Source organism: Lepisosteus platostomus, chromosome 8, assembly GCF_059453375.1.
Source record: "Lepisosteus platostomus isolate fLepPlt1 chromosome 8, fLepPlt1.hap1, whole genome shotgun sequence".
NCBI lineage: Eukaryota > Metazoa > Chordata > Actinopteri > Semionotiformes > Lepisosteidae > Lepisosteus > Lepisosteus platostomus.
In genome coordinates, this window is record NC_142618.1 from 62486111 (window position 1) to 62505490 (window position 19380).

Sequence of the window (19380 nt, forward strand, 5' to 3'; positions counted from 1 at the left end):
GTACCAGAGTGCTGGTGATTTGAAAAGATCATGTACATAACAATGCAAATATCCACGCAGGCTGGAATGGTGGCTCTGTGGCTAAGGATCTGCAAATGCAAATGCTCTTTAGACTGATGGTTTTGACTGTAGTATTTTCCATGTGCCTTAATCAGAATGTGAAAGGAACAATAGTTACGATACGTACATAAATGGGTAGATTAAAGCCAATAAAAACAAGACATATTGTACAACACTGTTGCAGAATAAAATGTGCAGCTGTGAAAATACTGACCCTGCCATTACTGCCCTGTTTGTAAAGCAAATACCATGAGCAAAAGCTGTGTCAGACCAGTGATTAGAATGTAACACAATCGGTGGCCAAGGTATCTTGGCCTTCAGCAGGTGCCGTGTATTAAGGCATTTGGAAAGTGGTCAGAGAAAGAAAGCAAAGCATTCCAATAATCTGACTGTGAGAATGCCAAAGCATGTGGGAGTTTTCTCTGCATCTGTCTGGAAGAAACTGGGTTATGTCTATCAAGCCCAGCAGATGAAATCACTGCGAAGAACAGATGACGCCACACATGATCATGTGGCGTCTTCTGAGGAATTCCCCACAGCTGCCACTGTTCTGTGACAGGATACCAATTCTAATACCAATACTCTATAGGCACTGCATGGATGTATAATTACTGGGGGCATTGGGGGGGGGGGGGGGTAGAGAGCTATTTCTCACTCCTTGTTTGCAAACATGTTCAGTCAACACCATCCGTTCTTTATTCACGTCAGTCCCACGGTATCTTCGGCGTTATCGGTGAGAGCTGCATCACGTCACCTGGAGGGGTGAGGCAGCTCCTCTCGACAACACTGAAGGCAGGGGAACACCTGGAATGCTGAAGGGCTCAAACGAGCCGAGCCAGCCGCAGACACCTTGCAGAACTCTGGCTCACCCCCACCTCCTGTGGCTCTTTCATAACCATGTGCTGCCACTGGCACAGGTCAGTCCCTGCTGGCTGCTGACACTGCCCAAAAGGACTCGGGGAAGTCTGGACTCGTGGCCTCGCCCTGCTTTCCAAATAAATACCTCCACTAGTTAAGTTACTTGGGAGCCATGGAATAAATCAGAATTTGAATATAAGTTGTGTAAAACAGAGAGATGAGTAATAATCTAATACCAGAGTAAGTGGAAACACCAAACACATTTTCTATTCCTGAACAAAGCAATTGTTTGTTTTTTTTAGCACAATTTTAGAACATTTGACCTCGTTACCTTCGTATTCTGCAGATCTAATGCTTGTGTGCTGAAAGTGATGGACGGTAAACAAAGACTTTCCTCACAGCCTTATCTTTCGTTATTTACTCTAAAGCTGGTCGTGGAGAGGAATCAAGAAGATCCGATAACAGATAAAAGAGTAATGGGTTTTTTATACACCGGGGAGTGCGTCCAAGAAGTCAAACCAGAATTGCTGCCGCTGTCAAAAATGCCAGATGCTTATTGTGAATTATGTGGATGATTTCCTTGTCTGTAGCAAGTGCCCCTGCCTCACCTCGAGAGATGATCAGCCTCAAGGAAAGGAAGACGGACTACGAGTCGACTGGAACAAATGCAAGTTTCCATGGAAACAAAGGGGAACACACATCCAGGAAAGACACCATGACAGGTAGGAAAGAGCGCTGTTGTTGTTGCTTCTTTTTTCTGCACAATCACTTCATCTTCCTTTGTTTCAGAGCAGTAAAAATTAATCTGCAGGCTTATTTGCCACTTTAATTTGAAAGCCTGTTTTAATTATATTTTTTTAATTGCAACGGCTTTATAATGTAGAGGAACAGTTACTTTTTATGTCTCATTTCCTTCATCAAAGGGAATAAAATTAAAATTGAACTTGCTTCTATTTACTTGGGAAGGAGTTATTTTTAACACCATTGATGACGAAGAAGGGTAACTGTTTGCAGAAACTTAGTTGTATTGAACTAGGCAACACTTGGGTCACATAAGTGTCCATTCAGATCATACTGTTAATGTTTAGCTTCCACAGTTCCCACACACTCCCTGCCTTGACCTCCTATCTACACTGAGCACGGGGGACACTAGCTCTTAGGGCTTGACACATCTCACATCTTGACTCCACCTCAACATGATAACTAAGAAGCACTTCCTGTCCTCAGTAAGAACACAAGAACAGTTCCAAACGAGAGGAGCCCAGGAGCCCAGGAGCCCATTCATGCCTCTGGTCCATTTGGTAGTTAGTAGCTCATCGATCATCCAGCTCTTTATTGAAAACAAAAAAAGGACATCAGCGTCAAGGACATGGCTGGGCAGCTTGTTCCAGCTCCCACAGCCCACTGAGTAAAGAAGCATCTCTGAACTGGAGGAGGTACTTGGAGAAAAGGTTCCAGTGCCTTTGTCATATTCACATTTTCCCCTTTGTATCATTTAAAAGCTTAGCTGTGTAAATTAGATGCAATAGAACATAAACAGCAGAATGAATTTCAATTCAATACATTGAATTGCTGAAAACTGGAGTTTGATCGGAAGAGTTGGAACTAGAGATTGTACTGCACTTCCACAGCGTCACACCAGTGATGAAGTGCTATACAGGTTAGACAACAGGTAAGACAGACTGAGTTCAAAGAGGCTCACGCTGGAGTTATGAGCAGCAATCCAGTCGATGACTTGCTTCACCCTGCAAACTCCATTTCATTGAGATACCTCACGTAGATTAGGAAACTGAATAATGAAACCATTAAAAACTTAAGGTCAGTTTCTCGGGGCATGTGTACCACTTAAATGCTGCACGCTGCTGCAGAAAGCTCTTGTTTATGTGCGTCTCTCCCAGCCAGTATATGAGATCATGGGTAAGATGAGCTACAGATCAATTCCAGTCATGTGGCCTGTTTATGCAAGAGACCCTCTCAAAAAGTATGGGTCAGCTGGGGGCTGGGTGAATTCACTACACAACAGGGACTCCCCAAGAGGTTGCAATGTTAAATTCTCTTCTCTGCTACACAAGTACATTTTCTTTATTGTGAGATGAGGGTCAGGCTAGGCCAACAATGTCAAAACTCAGTAGCCTAGCTACTCAAGGGCCATGGGTACCATTACCTTTGACTGTTGAAAATAAAAGATGCATTCTTGCATTTAAGCAACCTGTGTTTCTTTAAGAAAATGCCTGTGTCCTTTGGAAATGTCTCACTCTTGCACTGATAGTTCATGTAGTTATTTTAATCCCACTGTCCTTTACAAGTTTTCAATCTGTGAGACCGGCGTGCTTATTTCCTCTGTGTTTTCAACTATAGATATAAGGCATTTTGCTGTTCTCTGTGTGCCGCATGGCATCATCTTCAATGATTGTTCTTTACAAGCAGTTCCTCCCAAGCACCTGAATGCCACCCCATGTACCCACCTGGCCTCCCTCTGCTTCTGTTCTCTAGTTCAAATCTCAAGTGGAACCTCAACGTTGTTCCGAAACTCTTATGTTACCCCTGACGAAGACATCAAACATAACCAGGTATGTGACACCCGCAAATAGATTAGGGGTTTTGGGGGGTTTTGAATTTCTTTAATTTGATTTAGTTACAGACTGATTTCACCCTACTGGTAAAATATCAACAAATTAGATATTTTTAATTGTAGCTTAGTTTAGTGCATTGTGTGCTATAGTACATATTGCATTAACAAGGAAACAAAATGTGGCTATAATCTGGTGAAGATTGATTTAATAGGACTCAACAACTACTGTGGTGTTTAAATGACTACACTGCACTTTATAGTAGCTACTGTAAGTTGTGCAGTAAAAAAGAACAAATAAATTAACAGTTTAACACCTTCCTAGCAAATCCAGAGCTTCAGTAAGCATTTAAAAAGGTAACAAGTGAGAAATACAATGACATCCTTACAAAGTAACTATTTCCTCAGGGCACTGAAAAATGTAGCCCAATCTGGTTTTAAAGAGACTTGCTCTAAATTTAAGCACTGGTGGACTTTTGTGTCTTAGTTTTTAATCAATTCTTAACAAAGTTTCCTGCAAGGCATTTTTAAAGGTTATCAACCAACAGCCAGTAACCAATTATTTTCTGCCTTTCTGCAGAAAGTTTCTGCAGCAGTGCATTCATAGTCTGCTCTTGATTTATATGTAAAAGGAAGGTAGCAAGAGTCAATGACATTTAATTGCATTGCTTTCTTGCCAGTGGTGTGAGTGATATTAATTGGTGGTAACTAAGTAGATGTAACTAAGTAGAAGGTTAGATTTCTGATTTTTTTAAATGCAGGAAAAGCCTGCAAACAGTTTGTGAGATCCCTACAGTGTATACTGTAACAGCACAGAGTATTCACAGTGAAGCTAAGCTCTTTTGGTGAATTAACTCCGCTGCAGTCTGTTCTGGAAGCACGACCGGGGATTGCACTGGGCAGGAGAGTAATCACAGCCATTTAGCTCACACTGTTCGGAGCCCAACCTCTGCAGGAGGAGACACCTCTGCTGCTCTTCCTGTAACTTGTGCTCACACTGCTGAGCTGGGAGCTTGGAGCGCCTGTGGAATAGTGGGACAGTCGGGAGCTCTAGGCTGCTCTAGGTGAATAATCATCGGGCGTGATGATGTTTTCCGCTGCGTTGTCGTCTGGGTGCTGCATAAACAAACAGCCCCACTGCTGGCAGCAAATGTCTGCACAGCCTCTCCAGATAATGAGTGATTAAAATCATATCATCCAAGTCTCTAATAAGATTAGTCATTCATTGAATCAGGAATTCCATGCTCAGACACTGTGTTTGTATAACAGAACCAAGAAAGACTGTGTCTGGGCTCAGTAAAGGTTGACTCCGGCTGGGTACATTTCCTGCAAGTGTCTCACAAGGGCCTCATAAGCTACACCACAGGCCTCCCTCCATTCCTCGGAGCTCTGCTCCACTGACACAGCTGTTGTGGCTGTTGCTTACGACTCTGTGAGTCTTGACTTTAACATCTCAGCTTTTAATATTGTGTTTAAATGTCAGACCGCTCTGGGTTTTGCGGTCTCGATGCTCTTAAATGTCGTAAGACACAGAAAACCTCCTGTGCTAAGGAAGGCAGCGCCGGCAGTCATATGGCGACTCTTAAGAAGACTCAGGCATGGTCTGCCAGCCTCTAAATAGTGTGTTTTCTGTTGCAATAGCTGGCTACACAGTAGAGGTTAAAGAATTAGCTTCTTCCCGATATTTGCTCATGATTCTCACACATCAGCACTGCACTTGTCCTTGCATAACTCGTAATTGATTCTCGTGTGGCTCCTGAAGTTGGCCGTGCCAGCTCTTACTGTGTTGCGCATTGCCAGAATCCCAAGGAAGAGTCTCCTCCAGCTTTTCTCAGACAACACAGGGGTTTTCTCTGATGTTCTGTACCGAAGAAGGACGGCGCGTACTGCTGGCAGTGCCCTGGGAGATTGCCCGCTTGTCCCTGCAGACAGGGGAAAGACAGCGCAATGAAAAGCTCACACGTCTGCCTTGTTCTGCCGCGAAGACAGTGCTTCTGGGGCCTTAACTGAGCCTTTGTCTTCCATTTCTCACCTCCTGTCATCGTGCTCCAAATTCTGCTGCTTCAGTAATGAAATGCTCAGTGCTTTCAAGTGGCACTGCTCAAAGGAGCACATTACACAGCCCATTTATCTTATTTGTACTTAGTAGGCATTTGGTCAACATGTAAGAAATGAAAGGCACCTTCTTCTATTATGCAGTATAGTAGATTAGCAGATTTTAGGACAGGTTGGTTCACTTTCAAGACAGTATTTTTGTTACAGGACTGATAAAAAATCTTTTAACTTTAAAAACACACAGTACTGCCTAAATAATTGTTCTAGATTTAGATTGTGTGTTAGTAGAAAATCTCTTTAACCGTGGGGTATAATAATAATCACTCAACAGGCTCACATTTCAGAGGCTACAGAGAATAGCAGGTGGCTGTTTTCTGCTCAGTGCCAATCTGTCAGATAATCTGCTGTCTGTGACCAGGCAGCATGTGTCTATTAACCCCATTGTTCAATTAACATGCTAATTTCCTTTTTAATTAAAAGTAATAGTGGGGTCTGGAGATATCAGTCTGTACCTTAAGAGATAGGTGAGGTTGGATTTTCTGTCTCTCAAGCACACCGTCTGCCCATTTGATTGTTCTACCTTGTTTCAGGTTTTTTTCTCATTTACATTTTGTCTTACCAAGCTGAGTAATGGAACTGCAGGACCCTGCAGTGTTACATAAGGACAAGACATGCAGTATGCAAATTTAAAACAGGGGCAATGTGGCACCCGGTGTGTTCCATGTATTTTCTATTTTTAGCTCTTTTTTCCTGTCGTGGGGGACAGGGAGGGTCTGTGGACTGAGCACGGGCCCAGGACTTTCCCTTAAAGCTGGGAGGAGACTCTCACATCTTTCCCTCCCTGTCTCTCTCTCTCTCCTTCTCTCTCGCAGGTCTCTTCCCAGCCTGTGCCACAGGAAAGCAGCAGGAAAGACTACGAGACATTCCCACCATTTCAGAACTCCACCAGGAACTTTGAAGACTCGTTCTTTGAAGACCAAGTGCACCACCGTCCTCCGCCGGCCACAGACTACAATATGCACCTGGGACTGAAGTCGACTGGCAACTACGTGGACTTTTACTCAGCAGCTCGTCCCTACAGTGAACTCAACTACGAGACGAGCCACTATCCCGCCTCCCCCGACTCCTGGGTGTAGAGGCTCCGGCCGGCAGCGGTCTCGGTCGCAGACGGGAGAGCCGTGCATGTGCATGTGTACCACGAGACATTCTTCAGCCAGTTTAGTTTGTCCAAGCTCGTTCCGTAGGAAGGGTGTGTCGAAGCGTGTGGCGGTGGTGGGGGCAGGGCGGGAGGGGGGCCGGGGGCCGGGGGCCCGAGCAGAGGCAGAGTGTGGGTCAGAGGACAGGCGACAGAGGGGGCTCGTTCGGGGGGGCAGCGGGAGCCGTGACCTTTCGCGTCGGGACAGAATGTCAGGGAGGGCGTCTGGGATGTCGAAGATGGAAAGAGACTGTAAATATGTGGGACAGTAGAAAGATGAGTATGTCAAGCACAAAACAAATGAACTGTTATTTACAGGAGTTAAGGGAACAGCTTTCCATGTTTTGTTTATTATCTTCACCTCATCGTGAATCATGGCTTCAACTTGCATTTAAGGGGTTTCTTCTGTGCAAGAAGATGCTTCCGGCCTTTTCTCTTTTACTTTTAATTTTTTATCAGTTTTTTATTCTCACTTTTTTCGATGCTTTGTTGTAAAGTATTTGATGTACATTACAGAGATACAAGTGCATTGTGTATATTATTACACAGATGCCACTGTGTCCCTTCTTCAGTGGCCATTAATATTGTTTTCCGATTTTAAAAAATTGGAAAAACGTACGAGTTACCAATATTTCCTTTCCTTAAAAGTACTTTTAACAGCAAGAAGGACATATTTAGCAGTATTGTTCGTTCTGATAATGTGAATTTGTTTGTGGCAACTAAACAAACGTTTAAGGACAGTTAACAGAACATCATTCCACACTCCTTGTCAATGAAGTGCTTTTTCACTGCCTAAAAATTTTAGATGTAGATATTTGAAATAGATTTTTTTTGGGGTTTTCACTTATACCAGGTTTTTATTTATGATGGTACAGTGTTATAAGATAATAAATTCAACTTTGTTTGTCATCCATATTTGCATAAAACCTGTCTGTTCCACTAGTATCTCAGTTATCTGTGCTTATATTAAAAGAGGATTAAAAATGTGCCAAACTACATTATCTCTAGTATCAGCCTGGAGATACTGTAATTTAGAACTCTAGTTTACATTCAATGGTTAGTTATATGTTCTCCTGATGCCAGTTTGTAAATGCTTTTTTTCTAAATGTGTTTCAATGGAATTAAGCTATATCTAGAGATATACTGAAACATAACCAGGAGGGCAAAATCTTTGAGAGCTTAATTCCCTCCAAAGATGTACAAAACCCCTGTCTCTATATTAGCTGGGTGTGTGTTGTTAGTTAAGGATTTTCAATGTCTAAAAAGAGAAGCATTCTGTCAGACAGGTGGCTACTACTGTTTGAATTCACGTTTTAAAAAATCGTAAATCATCTTAGACTACAATGTTAATAGCGAATGATAAATATATATATAAATATATATATAATTTTTATGTGCAGATGTCAGTGTCACTACAAGCAACAAAGCTATGAAAAAGACTTGTAACATAGGACCGTTCACCCTGATAATCTCATCCAGACATGCTACAGTATACACTTAAAGATATTGACCTCCTGGTCTGAATTATGTTGTTTCCAAGTTATATAGATCAACGTTCTGAAATTTGGGTGATGTTCAGATGCCAGGAAAATAAATTCTTCTGTACAATCTTCAGAGCTGTTTAGAAAATCCTGCTCTTAACACCCGCATGAGTTCACATACTAAAGCTAGCACAATCCCTGTGAAAGCAGACACGTCATACCTGACAGCCTGTATTGCGAAATGTGCATACAACTTTATTTTGTTGGTGTTGCTCCAGACCAGGTGTTTTTAAGAACTGTGGATATTTTTATTGCCTCTACAATTTGCGACTGCTAAGATATAAACTGACCATCTAGAGCACAATGTTTTTGGACGGTTTATTCATTTGCACTTTCGTTTGTTTTTTTAGTTAATGTCAGACCATTTTCCCTCAGAACGAGGTGTGCCTTCCAGCCAGGCTCGTGTTTCAGGGCCCCCCAGTCCTGTGCTGCTCTGCCTGCTCGCAGTCGGTCCACACACGTGTGCACGGAACACGTATGCATGCTCTACATGGTAGCGTCCTGCAGCATCATCCCTCATGAAAACAACAGATAAAATAGATGAGAACTATCTCACAACAATACCTAAACCACAACTGTTCTCCAGTATATATAGACTAGTAACATATAATATATACTATGATACTTTCATAATTCTATATTTGAAAATTGTATAATAATATATAAAAATATGTTTACTAATATAGAACAATCTATTATTGTTTGTATGTGTTACACACTATTTTAAAATAAAAAACTATATAACAGCAGAAGTAGAGAGTGAGGAACTAAGGACAGAGCCCTCATATAGTAGCAGATACAGGCTGAAGTTCATACTTTAAGAATTGATTTAATTCATAGGTTGCAGAATCTTCAGTACTTGTTGCATTATTTAAATTAAAAAAATAAACTGTTTAAAAATATTGATATAGAAAACTACAAAACATATAGAAGCATCCAGCATCTTTTGGAAGTCCTGTATCTTGCTCTGAATTGGCTTAGGATCCAGCACAGAAGCAGGCTGGACGTGAAGTTTGCCCCAGTTTGAAGCAGTAAGTCTTGCCATAGTGTTGAGAGTTTAAGCCGTCGCATTACTGCTGGTAAATCGCAGGTCTCAAAATATGGTCCACATGTAGGTAACAGCATCAGGCTGACTCCCGGCATTCATGGGCCCCCACACCAAAAACAAGGCGCATTCCTTATGTGAACTTCAATGAACATTTCTTTTATTGCTTATTCCCTCCCCTCACCAGAGGACACACTAATGATTTATGGGAGCCACGAATTTTCTTCCAGTATTCATGGGGGTTGTCGCCCATGGTGCTCTGCAAAGATCAGTCACGCAGCCGGGTGGTGTCGAATCATGCCGTTGCTGGGTTGCCAGCTGAACATCATAGTGCGTATAGGCCTTGGTCTTGCTATGCACAAGCTGCACCTCTGGTGTTCCTTCTGAATCTAACAGTCCCGGTTGCAATCAGTGGGCTGTGTCTCAGTCCATCAAGAGGTTGATTATGGGTGATTTATTTAATTCGGGAGCATTGTTGGGGTCTAGTGGCAGTGGACAGACTGATACAGCCTCTTCAGGGTTAGCAGCATTTCCGGAGGAGTGATCCCTGTCTCTTTCGCTGAGCAACAGCGTCTTTCCAGCATGATCGAGTCTGGCACTTCTGTCTGCCTGTCGCACAGGCTATCATCACCTTTGCATTTGCAGACCCATAAGCACACATTGCACATTGTTTGTTGTTTATTCGACAACCCTTGTTATTTCATCCTCAGGAGCTAATGAGTAGTACAAAAGGGCAATATGAGCAGGAGCATTTTTCTTCAAGTGCATCGCAAGCTGTTATCTCTCATGGAATCTTTTTTGAATTAACATCAGAATAATAACCATGCCCTGTACAGTAAATACGTGGAAAATAAATAATACATTTAATAACATTTTCTCAACATCAGGTGCTTTCACAAAACCTCAGGAGAGATTTGTAGAAGAAATCACCATGATCGTCACCGAGTATTAAATTAGGTTTAACACAGAAGCTAAACGTTATCATATCAATATGCGGGGAGCCAGGAATGTCCAAGGATCTCAGGTGGAAAATTGCTGACCCCAATCACTCTAGTGAAGGCAAATCTAAAATAGAGAAAAGATAACCCAGGTTTAATTGTGGTGTTCACCATCAAGAAATTCAAGGCAAAGTGCACTGGTGCTGCTCAACATGGAACAGGACTTATGAAGAGTTAACCTGGATGTGGAAAAGTGGTCTGGAAGGCTAACGGGCAACTACTGAAAATCTTCAAGAAACTCTAGCATCATGAAAATACAATGTCTCCAGGACTACCTCAGGGGCTTGATCTCATGCATTTGTTGTCTGCACCAGAGTTTCATAGCAACATAAAAAAATTGAATTTTCCAAACAGCAATTAATTGACAGCAAGTATTCAGGAAGTTCCTGAAGCAGAATGTTTAAATTCATTCGTATCTAGTGTTGCGAGTCAATTCAAAATGTAAATCAGTAGGTTTTTCTTTGAAACGTTTAAATTCTGCAGAAATATATTTCAGGAAAATGATGGCTTTGTAGTTTTCAGATATTAATTGTTGTAGTCAGTGTATCTACATTTGCCAAAAACCAAAATCAAACAACTCAAAACAAAAAATGAATGTTAAATCATGCACATTGTATATTTATAAAATTGTCACTGTTAAACAAGAAGGTATGCATAACAATAGAAAATTCAAAATGACAGCTATAATATACAAACCCTTTATCTAAACATTCATTTGTTTGATACACTCAGGACTAGCTTGGCACCATCAGTTGCAGCAGTTAATGAAATTAAAGGTTTCCTTTTCTAATTGGTGCATTTAAAGTTGACACTGAAGAATTTTCAAACAACACAGTTTCTCATATTTCAACATTGTTCCTGTTTTCATTGTCAAACTGGTTTGAAGGTGGTAGTTTTGTTAGAGACAACAAGAGTCCCTTTCATGTCAGAAGCTGGCGCACAGCCCATACTGAGCAACATTGCAACTGAGTTAATATCAAAATATGATCCTGAGATCTCTGAAAAATCTGTCCTGGGAAAACCTTATCAAACTTACTTTTATGCTAAACATACATTCAAGTGAGCTTCAAAGTTTCTAGTGAATACAAAACAAGGAAATAACAAAAAGCTTACTGCAGGATACAGGAAGCATGATTAATGTCTGATTACATGAAATCGCACTGCATGAGGAAGGTTTCGTCTTGAGAGATGTGAAATTAGGACCTGGGACACTAAGCTGGCATAAGAGCCCAAATGAAAGATGTCCTTCCTGTGAGACAGAACTCAAAACAATTTACCTGTTTAGAGTCTGGCCAGAGGAGTTAGCAGTTAATTAATGCAGGGAATTGTTCAATCTTTTCTCCATCACAGTTAATTAACCTTTCTTAATTCCAGTTACTGTTACCATCACATTGCTGCCTGTAAGACTGTCTGTATTATTGTTCTTTTCTCGCTTAGTAAAGACTTCTAGGACTGAATTCAGGAAGCGCGTCCTTATGCAAGAGATTGTGGATAGTTCAAACAAACAGCTGTGAAAGCAGATTTCCCACGATCCTTCAAGTCATTGCTGGATTGATCCCCAGATCAATAAGCTACCAGATATCAAATAAGCAAGATGTCCTGAACTAAGTCTTCCTGTTTGTGATCTGTTCTCGTATGCCACGAGCGATATTAATGAAGTTAAACAATACATTAAGATCCTTTAGAAATGGGAAATTCCCAAATGAGAAATAGATACAGTCTAATAAATCAATTTTAACTACTTAAAAGTTTATATTTTTCTAAACCAAATGTCTACTTCTTTTGTTCCTCATTTCCTTTATGCAACATCAGAAAACATTATCATTTTATCTACTGAATTCATTGTTAAGAAGATCAGATAGAACAAAGAATTCAAGAAGCTTAGATGCGCGAACAGACTTTTCCAGTGACAAGATGAGAGCCCTTGCAGTATATTCGGAGTGGAAGGGATGTTGTCAGGTTTCCACCAAACTGGACTCGGCCTTAGCCATGGTGTGACACATATCTACAGAACCACAATGAAAGAGAAAGACAGAGAAAAAGTAAGACAAAATAACCTATGTGCAAATACAGGATACCTCTGTAATGACATGTTTCTTTGTATCTTTAAATATAAAAGAAAAGTCTTTTTGACTTGGAAGTCTGAAAGAGTTCATTCCTCCTTAGATGAACATGTGCACTATACTCAATCCCGAAAACAACTGGTCTGGAAGGGGATGTAGCCACCCATTTTTTTGATGAGTGTTCAGCTAACAAAGTGCTACAGCTGCTGCTCACTCATCTCCAATTAGACCATCTCCGGTCGTTCATCTTGAAGTAGCCAGAGCCTGTTGGCCTGTTGGAGAGTCTGCAAACTCTCCTGACCTGTCACTGTGTGGAAACAAATATATTGGTTATGTTTTTTTCACAGTTTTCCTGAATTGTTTTTATTTATTTTAATTTAAAAATAACCACCTGCCAGCTCCTTTATGGACATGTGTCTTGCAGCAATGAGCTTGACACTGAAATTCAGGCTCAACAGCAGCACTAAGATGATAAGAAAGGCTCAGAATTAGCAACACCATCACAAGGTCAGAAGAATGCCTTTGTCTTCACATGCTGGACTAGAGTCCATATATAAGACCAACACCGTTATGTGACATCGTTTATTCCTGCCATGTAGAGACAGGTGTTCCATTGTATGTAACCTTGTCTGGCTTCCTTGATAAAAACCCACATAGACACACAACCACTGCTCCTTTGCTATTGTAGTAAGGTTTGGCATGGTATCGATGTCCCTGTGGTGTGCTTTTTAGAAGCAAATGTTTTCATTTTACCCTACAGAGTGCAGGCAGGATGCAGCCAAGCAGTTTCACAGTAAGATCATCCACACTTGCAGGAGGAGGTTTTAAAGGCGGCCAGAATACACAAAAGCTGCTGCTTATATCCACTGCAATGTAGTTTCTATTTCTGTGCCTGTGGCATTGCGTTCCACAGTGGCTTTGATCAGCACCTTGTAGCTTGTTGTCAGGTCACAGAGGCTGAGCAAAGCTGCACCTGGTCACTGATGGGATAGAAGGCTTTTGCGCTTTGTTTTTGAGAAGTTTATACGTAGAATTCTACTGTAAATTATAATGCAGTCAAAACCATTTCTGATAAACCTTTTCATACCTGAATAATGCTAATGGTAAAAGTATCAGCTTTCCCCCACAATGCTCTTAGTAACGGTATGATTTGATTCTGCCTTGTGTCTTCTGTAGGCTGTCTGTTGCTACAGTATATCTTATGGGAGATACAGTATTTGGGCTGGAACAGTTAGCAGACAGTTAAATATAAGTCAAAAATCCAAATTCTTGCTCTTCAAGAAGTACAACTCGTAGACTGCACAGTAAAGGCGTGTCTTTCTATAGAAATTCTATTGAAATCACAGCATTAGCCCCAGACTAAAGAATCCCAAGTCCAGGTCCTTCCTACTGCGGGCTTTTCTTTAATATATAAACACATGACTGATCATTGGGCTCTACACGGGAACAAATATCTACACATACTGTAGCAGCATGTCTTCCACTTCTTTCTTAGATCTTTAAATCTCAGACTGCCGTATTATTTTTTCCTATCAAATAATTTTTCTTTTTGTTTTCTGGGAGCTTCTCCCATGTTTTTTTGCAGCGTAGTTGATTGTTTTAAACTGACACATGAGAAAGTAACGACTGAGCTCAAAAGCAGCTGGATTCCTCGGGGTGCGAAACGCTAAGTCCGTTACTTTCAATGAGACAAGTTATATCTGTTCATCTAAGAAAACAAATAAGTTGTTGACACTCCAAGCCAGGTATTTTACTGAATAGCAGAGCAGTGTGTCCTTAAGAGGAGGGATCCCGAATGTGACACTTCATGAATTTATAACACCAAAGTCGTTTTTTTTTTGGACCTCATCTAAACTTGAATGATTACAGTGATTTGCGGAATAACACTATATTAAGAATAATGAGAAATAATGATATTTTTTCGCCATTTCCCACAGCATGCTGATGTCAGGATCAGAAAGAGCCAAGAGTCTGACCGACCCTCTTATCCCAAATTCCACACCCACGGAGGACCTTTCTCCCAGGGGCTGTGAAGTATCAGAGTGCCATCAGCCAGGCTTGATTCGCAGTTTGGGTTTCATCCATGCCTCAGTGTTAAACATTATGGTTGTTTATAAGGTATCTTATTCTGATTTTATTCACATTATAGATATTTTGTTGGGAATTTTAATTCAGATGCCCTGGTGATACTTTCTTACTTGCAAATCAACTTACTGTTGAGTTATGCGGCTGAGATTTTGAAGTTGTAGAGTCCTACGACTGCAACAGACTGCAGAAAAACTCCAGATGCTTTAAGGTCTGCCTCATAGTTAACATGTCTTCTGATATCATGTATTGCCCCCACATACTGTACCTGTATCTACGAATCTAACACACCATGTGGTAAAAGCTCCAAGAACATCCTTAATGCAGCTTTTTTTACTACGGGGTCACCACAATGTCATGTTATTTTTAACAATGGTGGTCTTTTTGGTTGAGTTGTTGTTCTGTAGCATTTCAAAACACCAAGTCACACAAGCAAAGACTCCCCCTGAGAAATGTTTCCTGGGGAGGACTGTAGGCTTTACATCTTTCCCAGAGGAGAAGAGTTCTGCGTGAGAGGAAGAAATACAGAAACAATGTGTTTGCAGCTCAGGATGCACACAGTCGCACAAGATGGCTTGCATCAGAAATTTCACAACAGAAGCTTTATAACATTCACCCTGATTGTGATAGCAGTCTTATCTGCATTAGTGTCCTCGCTGAAGGCAAAACCCTTACAATGTGTGAGAGGTTGCTATCTTTTCAAAGCTTAATACCTAAATGTTCCACCACATACAGTTTTACACTGGTTACTTTTAATCCTTATCCACTAGATAAATCACAATAGCTTAAGAATTTCTAAGCTAAATGGGATGCTTTTCCATTTGGGAAAAAAAATATCAAAAAAACGTTGCAAATGTGAACACAAAGTACACCAACTACTTTTCTTTCCAACCTACTGCAGTATACAAAACCCTGCAATTCATTAAAGAGGTATACTGTGTGGGAGGCAAGGTGATTCTCAGACTCTAGTGTTTTCTGATGCTTAAATGACTAGTTCTATGGATACACTGTGACGGCTCACACGCGTGCGCAACATCTTGCCATTCCTTCTGGAAACGAGGCTGTGTGATAACCCATACAGCACATTCTTCTCACAGTTTAGTTTAATCTGACATATTGAACACATGCTGTACATTGTAAAAAGAGCAGCCAGGCTGTTATAAAGGCCCAAGATCTAGAGTTTTACTACTCAATCAATCAATCAATTTAATTTGTATTTCACCCTTTTCAGCACTTTGTCACTTCCAGACGTCTGCAGGAGTTACAAGTGGGGCTTTGAGCAGAAGAAGGGTGGAAATGACCACCCCTTGTGTTTCTGTACAAGAAAGGGTGAGCATACTGTGTGTCCTAATAAATTAATTGATGTCTAAGTGGCCCACACCACAGTGCCTGCTGTCCCGCTGTCAGGTTCACCTATGAGACTAGATGTGTACAAGGAGAAGCTGGTACCCCAAAATACAGCCTCTCTTTCAGGAAGAACCCAGCTTCTTCCAGCACCCACATAATATGGGTCTAGTCATGGAGATCGTGGTCTGGGCATAGGACATGTACAGATTTTCCTTTTCCTGTACCTGATGGGTTAAATGTAAGAACGTCTAAGAAAAGGGTATTGTTTTCAAAACAAATAACATGATCTGAGAATTTTATTTATACATGAATTCTAACGAGGAACAAAAGAGCAGCTTTTGAGCAGCTTTTAATAGACCCTCCCTGTCAATGACACAGCAATCACACAAGCCTCTGTAGCAACGTGCGGAAATCCAAATTGTCTTTCAATTTATGGCTATGACACCATTTGTTGTGAGGCAACATGCTCCACAGCTACCATAATCCATGAATGTATCAAAGATCCTGGCACAGAGTGTTCAGTTTTGAGTTTGGTTAATCAAAACTCCAAATATAGCATTAGGAAAGTGCAATAAGTTAGTGTCTGGCAACAGAAAATCACTCATGAAGCAGATTCACAGAGTCTGCTCTCAAGGTCAGTTTATAAGTAATCTATTTCTAAGGGACTATTCAAATTGAAGCATTGTTTTGTTTTTGAACCTGGATAAATCAAAATGGGGTGTGAATGTGGGGGGAAATGAGAAAAGAATCACACAGAATGAAAGAGGCTTTGGACAGACTGTATAACGTGTTGAGAGCACTAATAACATCTCAAAGCAGAGTGGAACCTTGAGGATGTGAAGGCAGTAACGTCCTTCTGTGCATATTGTTTAAATCCATCTTTATTAATCATCCATACAAAATGCAAAGGAAAAGTATTCCAAACAATCAGGAGGGTAATTTCCAAACATTGTTTCCAGACCTTAAATCAGAACACATCTGTTTCACACTGGATCCAACCAAGTAAGACTAGACCCTTGACTGAGTGTAGTACAGTACAGTAGTTATGCAAACAGTCCGAATATAAGCTTCACAAACATAAAATGAACAAGACAAATACAGAAAAAAAATCCAAATTTTGAACAAAGTACTTTATAGAAGACCACCATTCGAGTTTCTTTTGTATACATGAAAGCTTTTTATGAAAATTCCTATCCTGCTTTAAAAGGAGAACTACAACAAAGGACTGCAATTCATTTTGTGTTGTATTGGATCTTAAAGCAAAACCCTGCTGTGTGACCAGTATTGTACTGTTAGCAATAGTAGAATATTCCTAAATGTGTGTATACTGTATAAATACCTTTCTCAGAAAGAGTTCCTGGGTCAGTTTCTTGATATCCTGAAGTCAAAAGTTAAATGGATTGCATAAACCATTCCACAGCATAACTCCAGAAAGTTCCCTATAACATGCTACTGAGGCACTATAAGGACTGTAAGTGGGCTTTAAGTGTGCTCTGTTTGGCTGTGAGTTCTGCAGTTCAGTTATTCTGTTCAGTGGGTAATGTCAGCAGCTCAGACGTGAATGAACCATCTAGAGAAAGGAGCACTAGTACTCATTTGTTTAAGTTCATGTTTATTGTCATTATACTCATATACAAGTATATGGTATAACGAAATGCTATTTAGCTAGGTCTCAGGCAGTAGTACAAAAAAACAACGATACAACTGTATAAAAAAAGAAAGACAGAAACAACAGGCAATATGCAAAACAACAACAGGTAACAGGTAATGTGCAAAACAACATCAGTTGTGCAAAATCATACCTTGACATGTGAGGTAGAGGTAAATTTCAATGTGTGTTTTGTAAATGAATACGCAACCACACACAATTCATTGTGAGAATGGGATTTTTAAAACTACTTCTAGCCATTGTTCCTGCTACATAGATTGAAATACAGCCCCGTCCTGCAGAGCCTAGCTTTCCCGTTTCTGACACTGGGCTTGAAGCAGCTTCTGCCCCTCCCAGCTGCTGACTGTTCCTGAGCTGGCCGTGTTTCTGGCCTGGCCCAGGGCATGGCTGCCTCAGAGAACGGCCCCTAAGCCCCTGATCCAATATCTAAACTGCGGTGCTCCTCCTTGCAAGAGGCAGAAAGACCAAGACCAACCAAAGACGTACAGGGGTACATGAAATGTGCTGCTTAAACTTTAGAAGACCACTACGGACCGAAGCCAGAGCTTCTTCAAGGCCAACGCTGCCGGACCTACCGTTCCAAGGCTGTCCTGGCTCTGTGCAAGGCCTGCTACTCACACTCAGAATTATGAATACTCTTTAGAGGAAGAGCACAAAAACTGAGAATGAGACATGAACAGTTGGAAAGGCAAAATCCTCTTTTACTGGGGGTAACTGCAGCATTTCAAAATAAGATTTGGTCTCAGTTATGTTGATAATAAGAGGCGGTTTTAACATAACGACTGATGAGTTAGAAGACATTTGCCCCTTTCAGCAGATCACTAAAGTAATCAGATAAAAAAGCGTTTGCATGCAAATGAGGACATTATAAATGTTTTTAGTCGCCGAGATCATGGAAGATTTACTTTGCCATTTGTAGTATTTTATGTCATTTAAAGCAATCTTAAATTTTTAATTACTGATGGTTATACTGCCAGAAACTGCTTAAGATAAGTAGCATTTTCTTTCATTTAATGGATAAATGAAATGTGGCTGAGCAGCTTGCTTTGTGAATTTTGTTATTAAATATGTATAAATCACAAGCAGAAACTCACAAAATCTCATCGGCAGAGAACATGTACTGTATAAACCTCGCAGGCTATTTTTTTTTTACTTTGCAAAAAAAAAAAGAAAATTAATCATCTCTTATGCTGCTAAATTAACAATTTGTTCTTTTCCATCGTTTTATCCTCATTGATTTACCCCATTTTCTAGTGTATTTTCAGTTAGTCCATTCCTAAGTCTGGGCAGCTGATAATATGAATCTGAGTTCAAAAGTGTTCTAATGACAATACCACATGAGAGATTACAATACACATCTTATATAGACGTAGCTCTCAGATCTTGACAATAGCACGGGGATGTCAAAGTGCCTTTCCTAAGCAATGACTTCAGTGATGTGAAAAGCCTTTGCTGCCTCTGCTTCTATACCTAGGGCTTAATATGAACAGAGATCCCCAGGGAACACTCCTCCTTCATGCTGACGACTGGGGAGGAAGACACGGTCAAGAGTCACTCAAGAACACTGGCCGGTGGCCACTCTGTGCTTCTAGAGTGTTGACCAGCTTCTGCAAGTTGGCCCATGTCAGTTTTGTGATGCTTTCTGAGTGCACACAGTGCCCTGGTGCTTCCAGGCAGGTGACTGCCTGCCTGACCAGGGTGTGGCTCTTCAGGGGCCTCAGTTTGCGTCAGCAGAGCTCCTTCTGGGTGCGATACGGTACCTTCCCCTTGAACAAAGTCAAACTGTAAAACCTGTCAGCACGAAGCCTTGCTCTGGTACATGTATAGACTGTGCACAACCACTTCAAAGGGGATTTCTGTCTCACGGTGCAGAGACTGATGCCGCTGCCAGCCCA

At 41.0% G+C, this 19380-nt stretch overlaps 1 protein-coding gene across 5 annotated transcripts in view; it reads left to right on the top strand.

Annotated features, from left to right (window-relative positions):
* Window positions 1-8582, top strand: part of LOC148657673 (catenin delta-2-like) — a 305588-nt gene extending 297006 nt beyond the window's left edge. For all 5 annotated transcript variants that reach the window (XM_088644228.1, XM_088644229.1, XM_088644230.1 and 2 more), the window contains 3 exons: window positions 1509-1640; window positions 3412-3488; window positions 6415-8582. In XM_088644228.1, coding sequence (XP_088500354.1) covers window positions 1509-1640; window positions 3412-3488; window positions 6415-6678 — 473 coding nt within the window. In that variant the 3' untranslated portion in view covers window positions 6679-8582. The remainder of the gene's footprint in view (window positions 1-1508; window positions 1641-3411; window positions 3489-6414) is intronic.
* Window positions 8583-19380: the final 10798 nt, after the last annotated feature.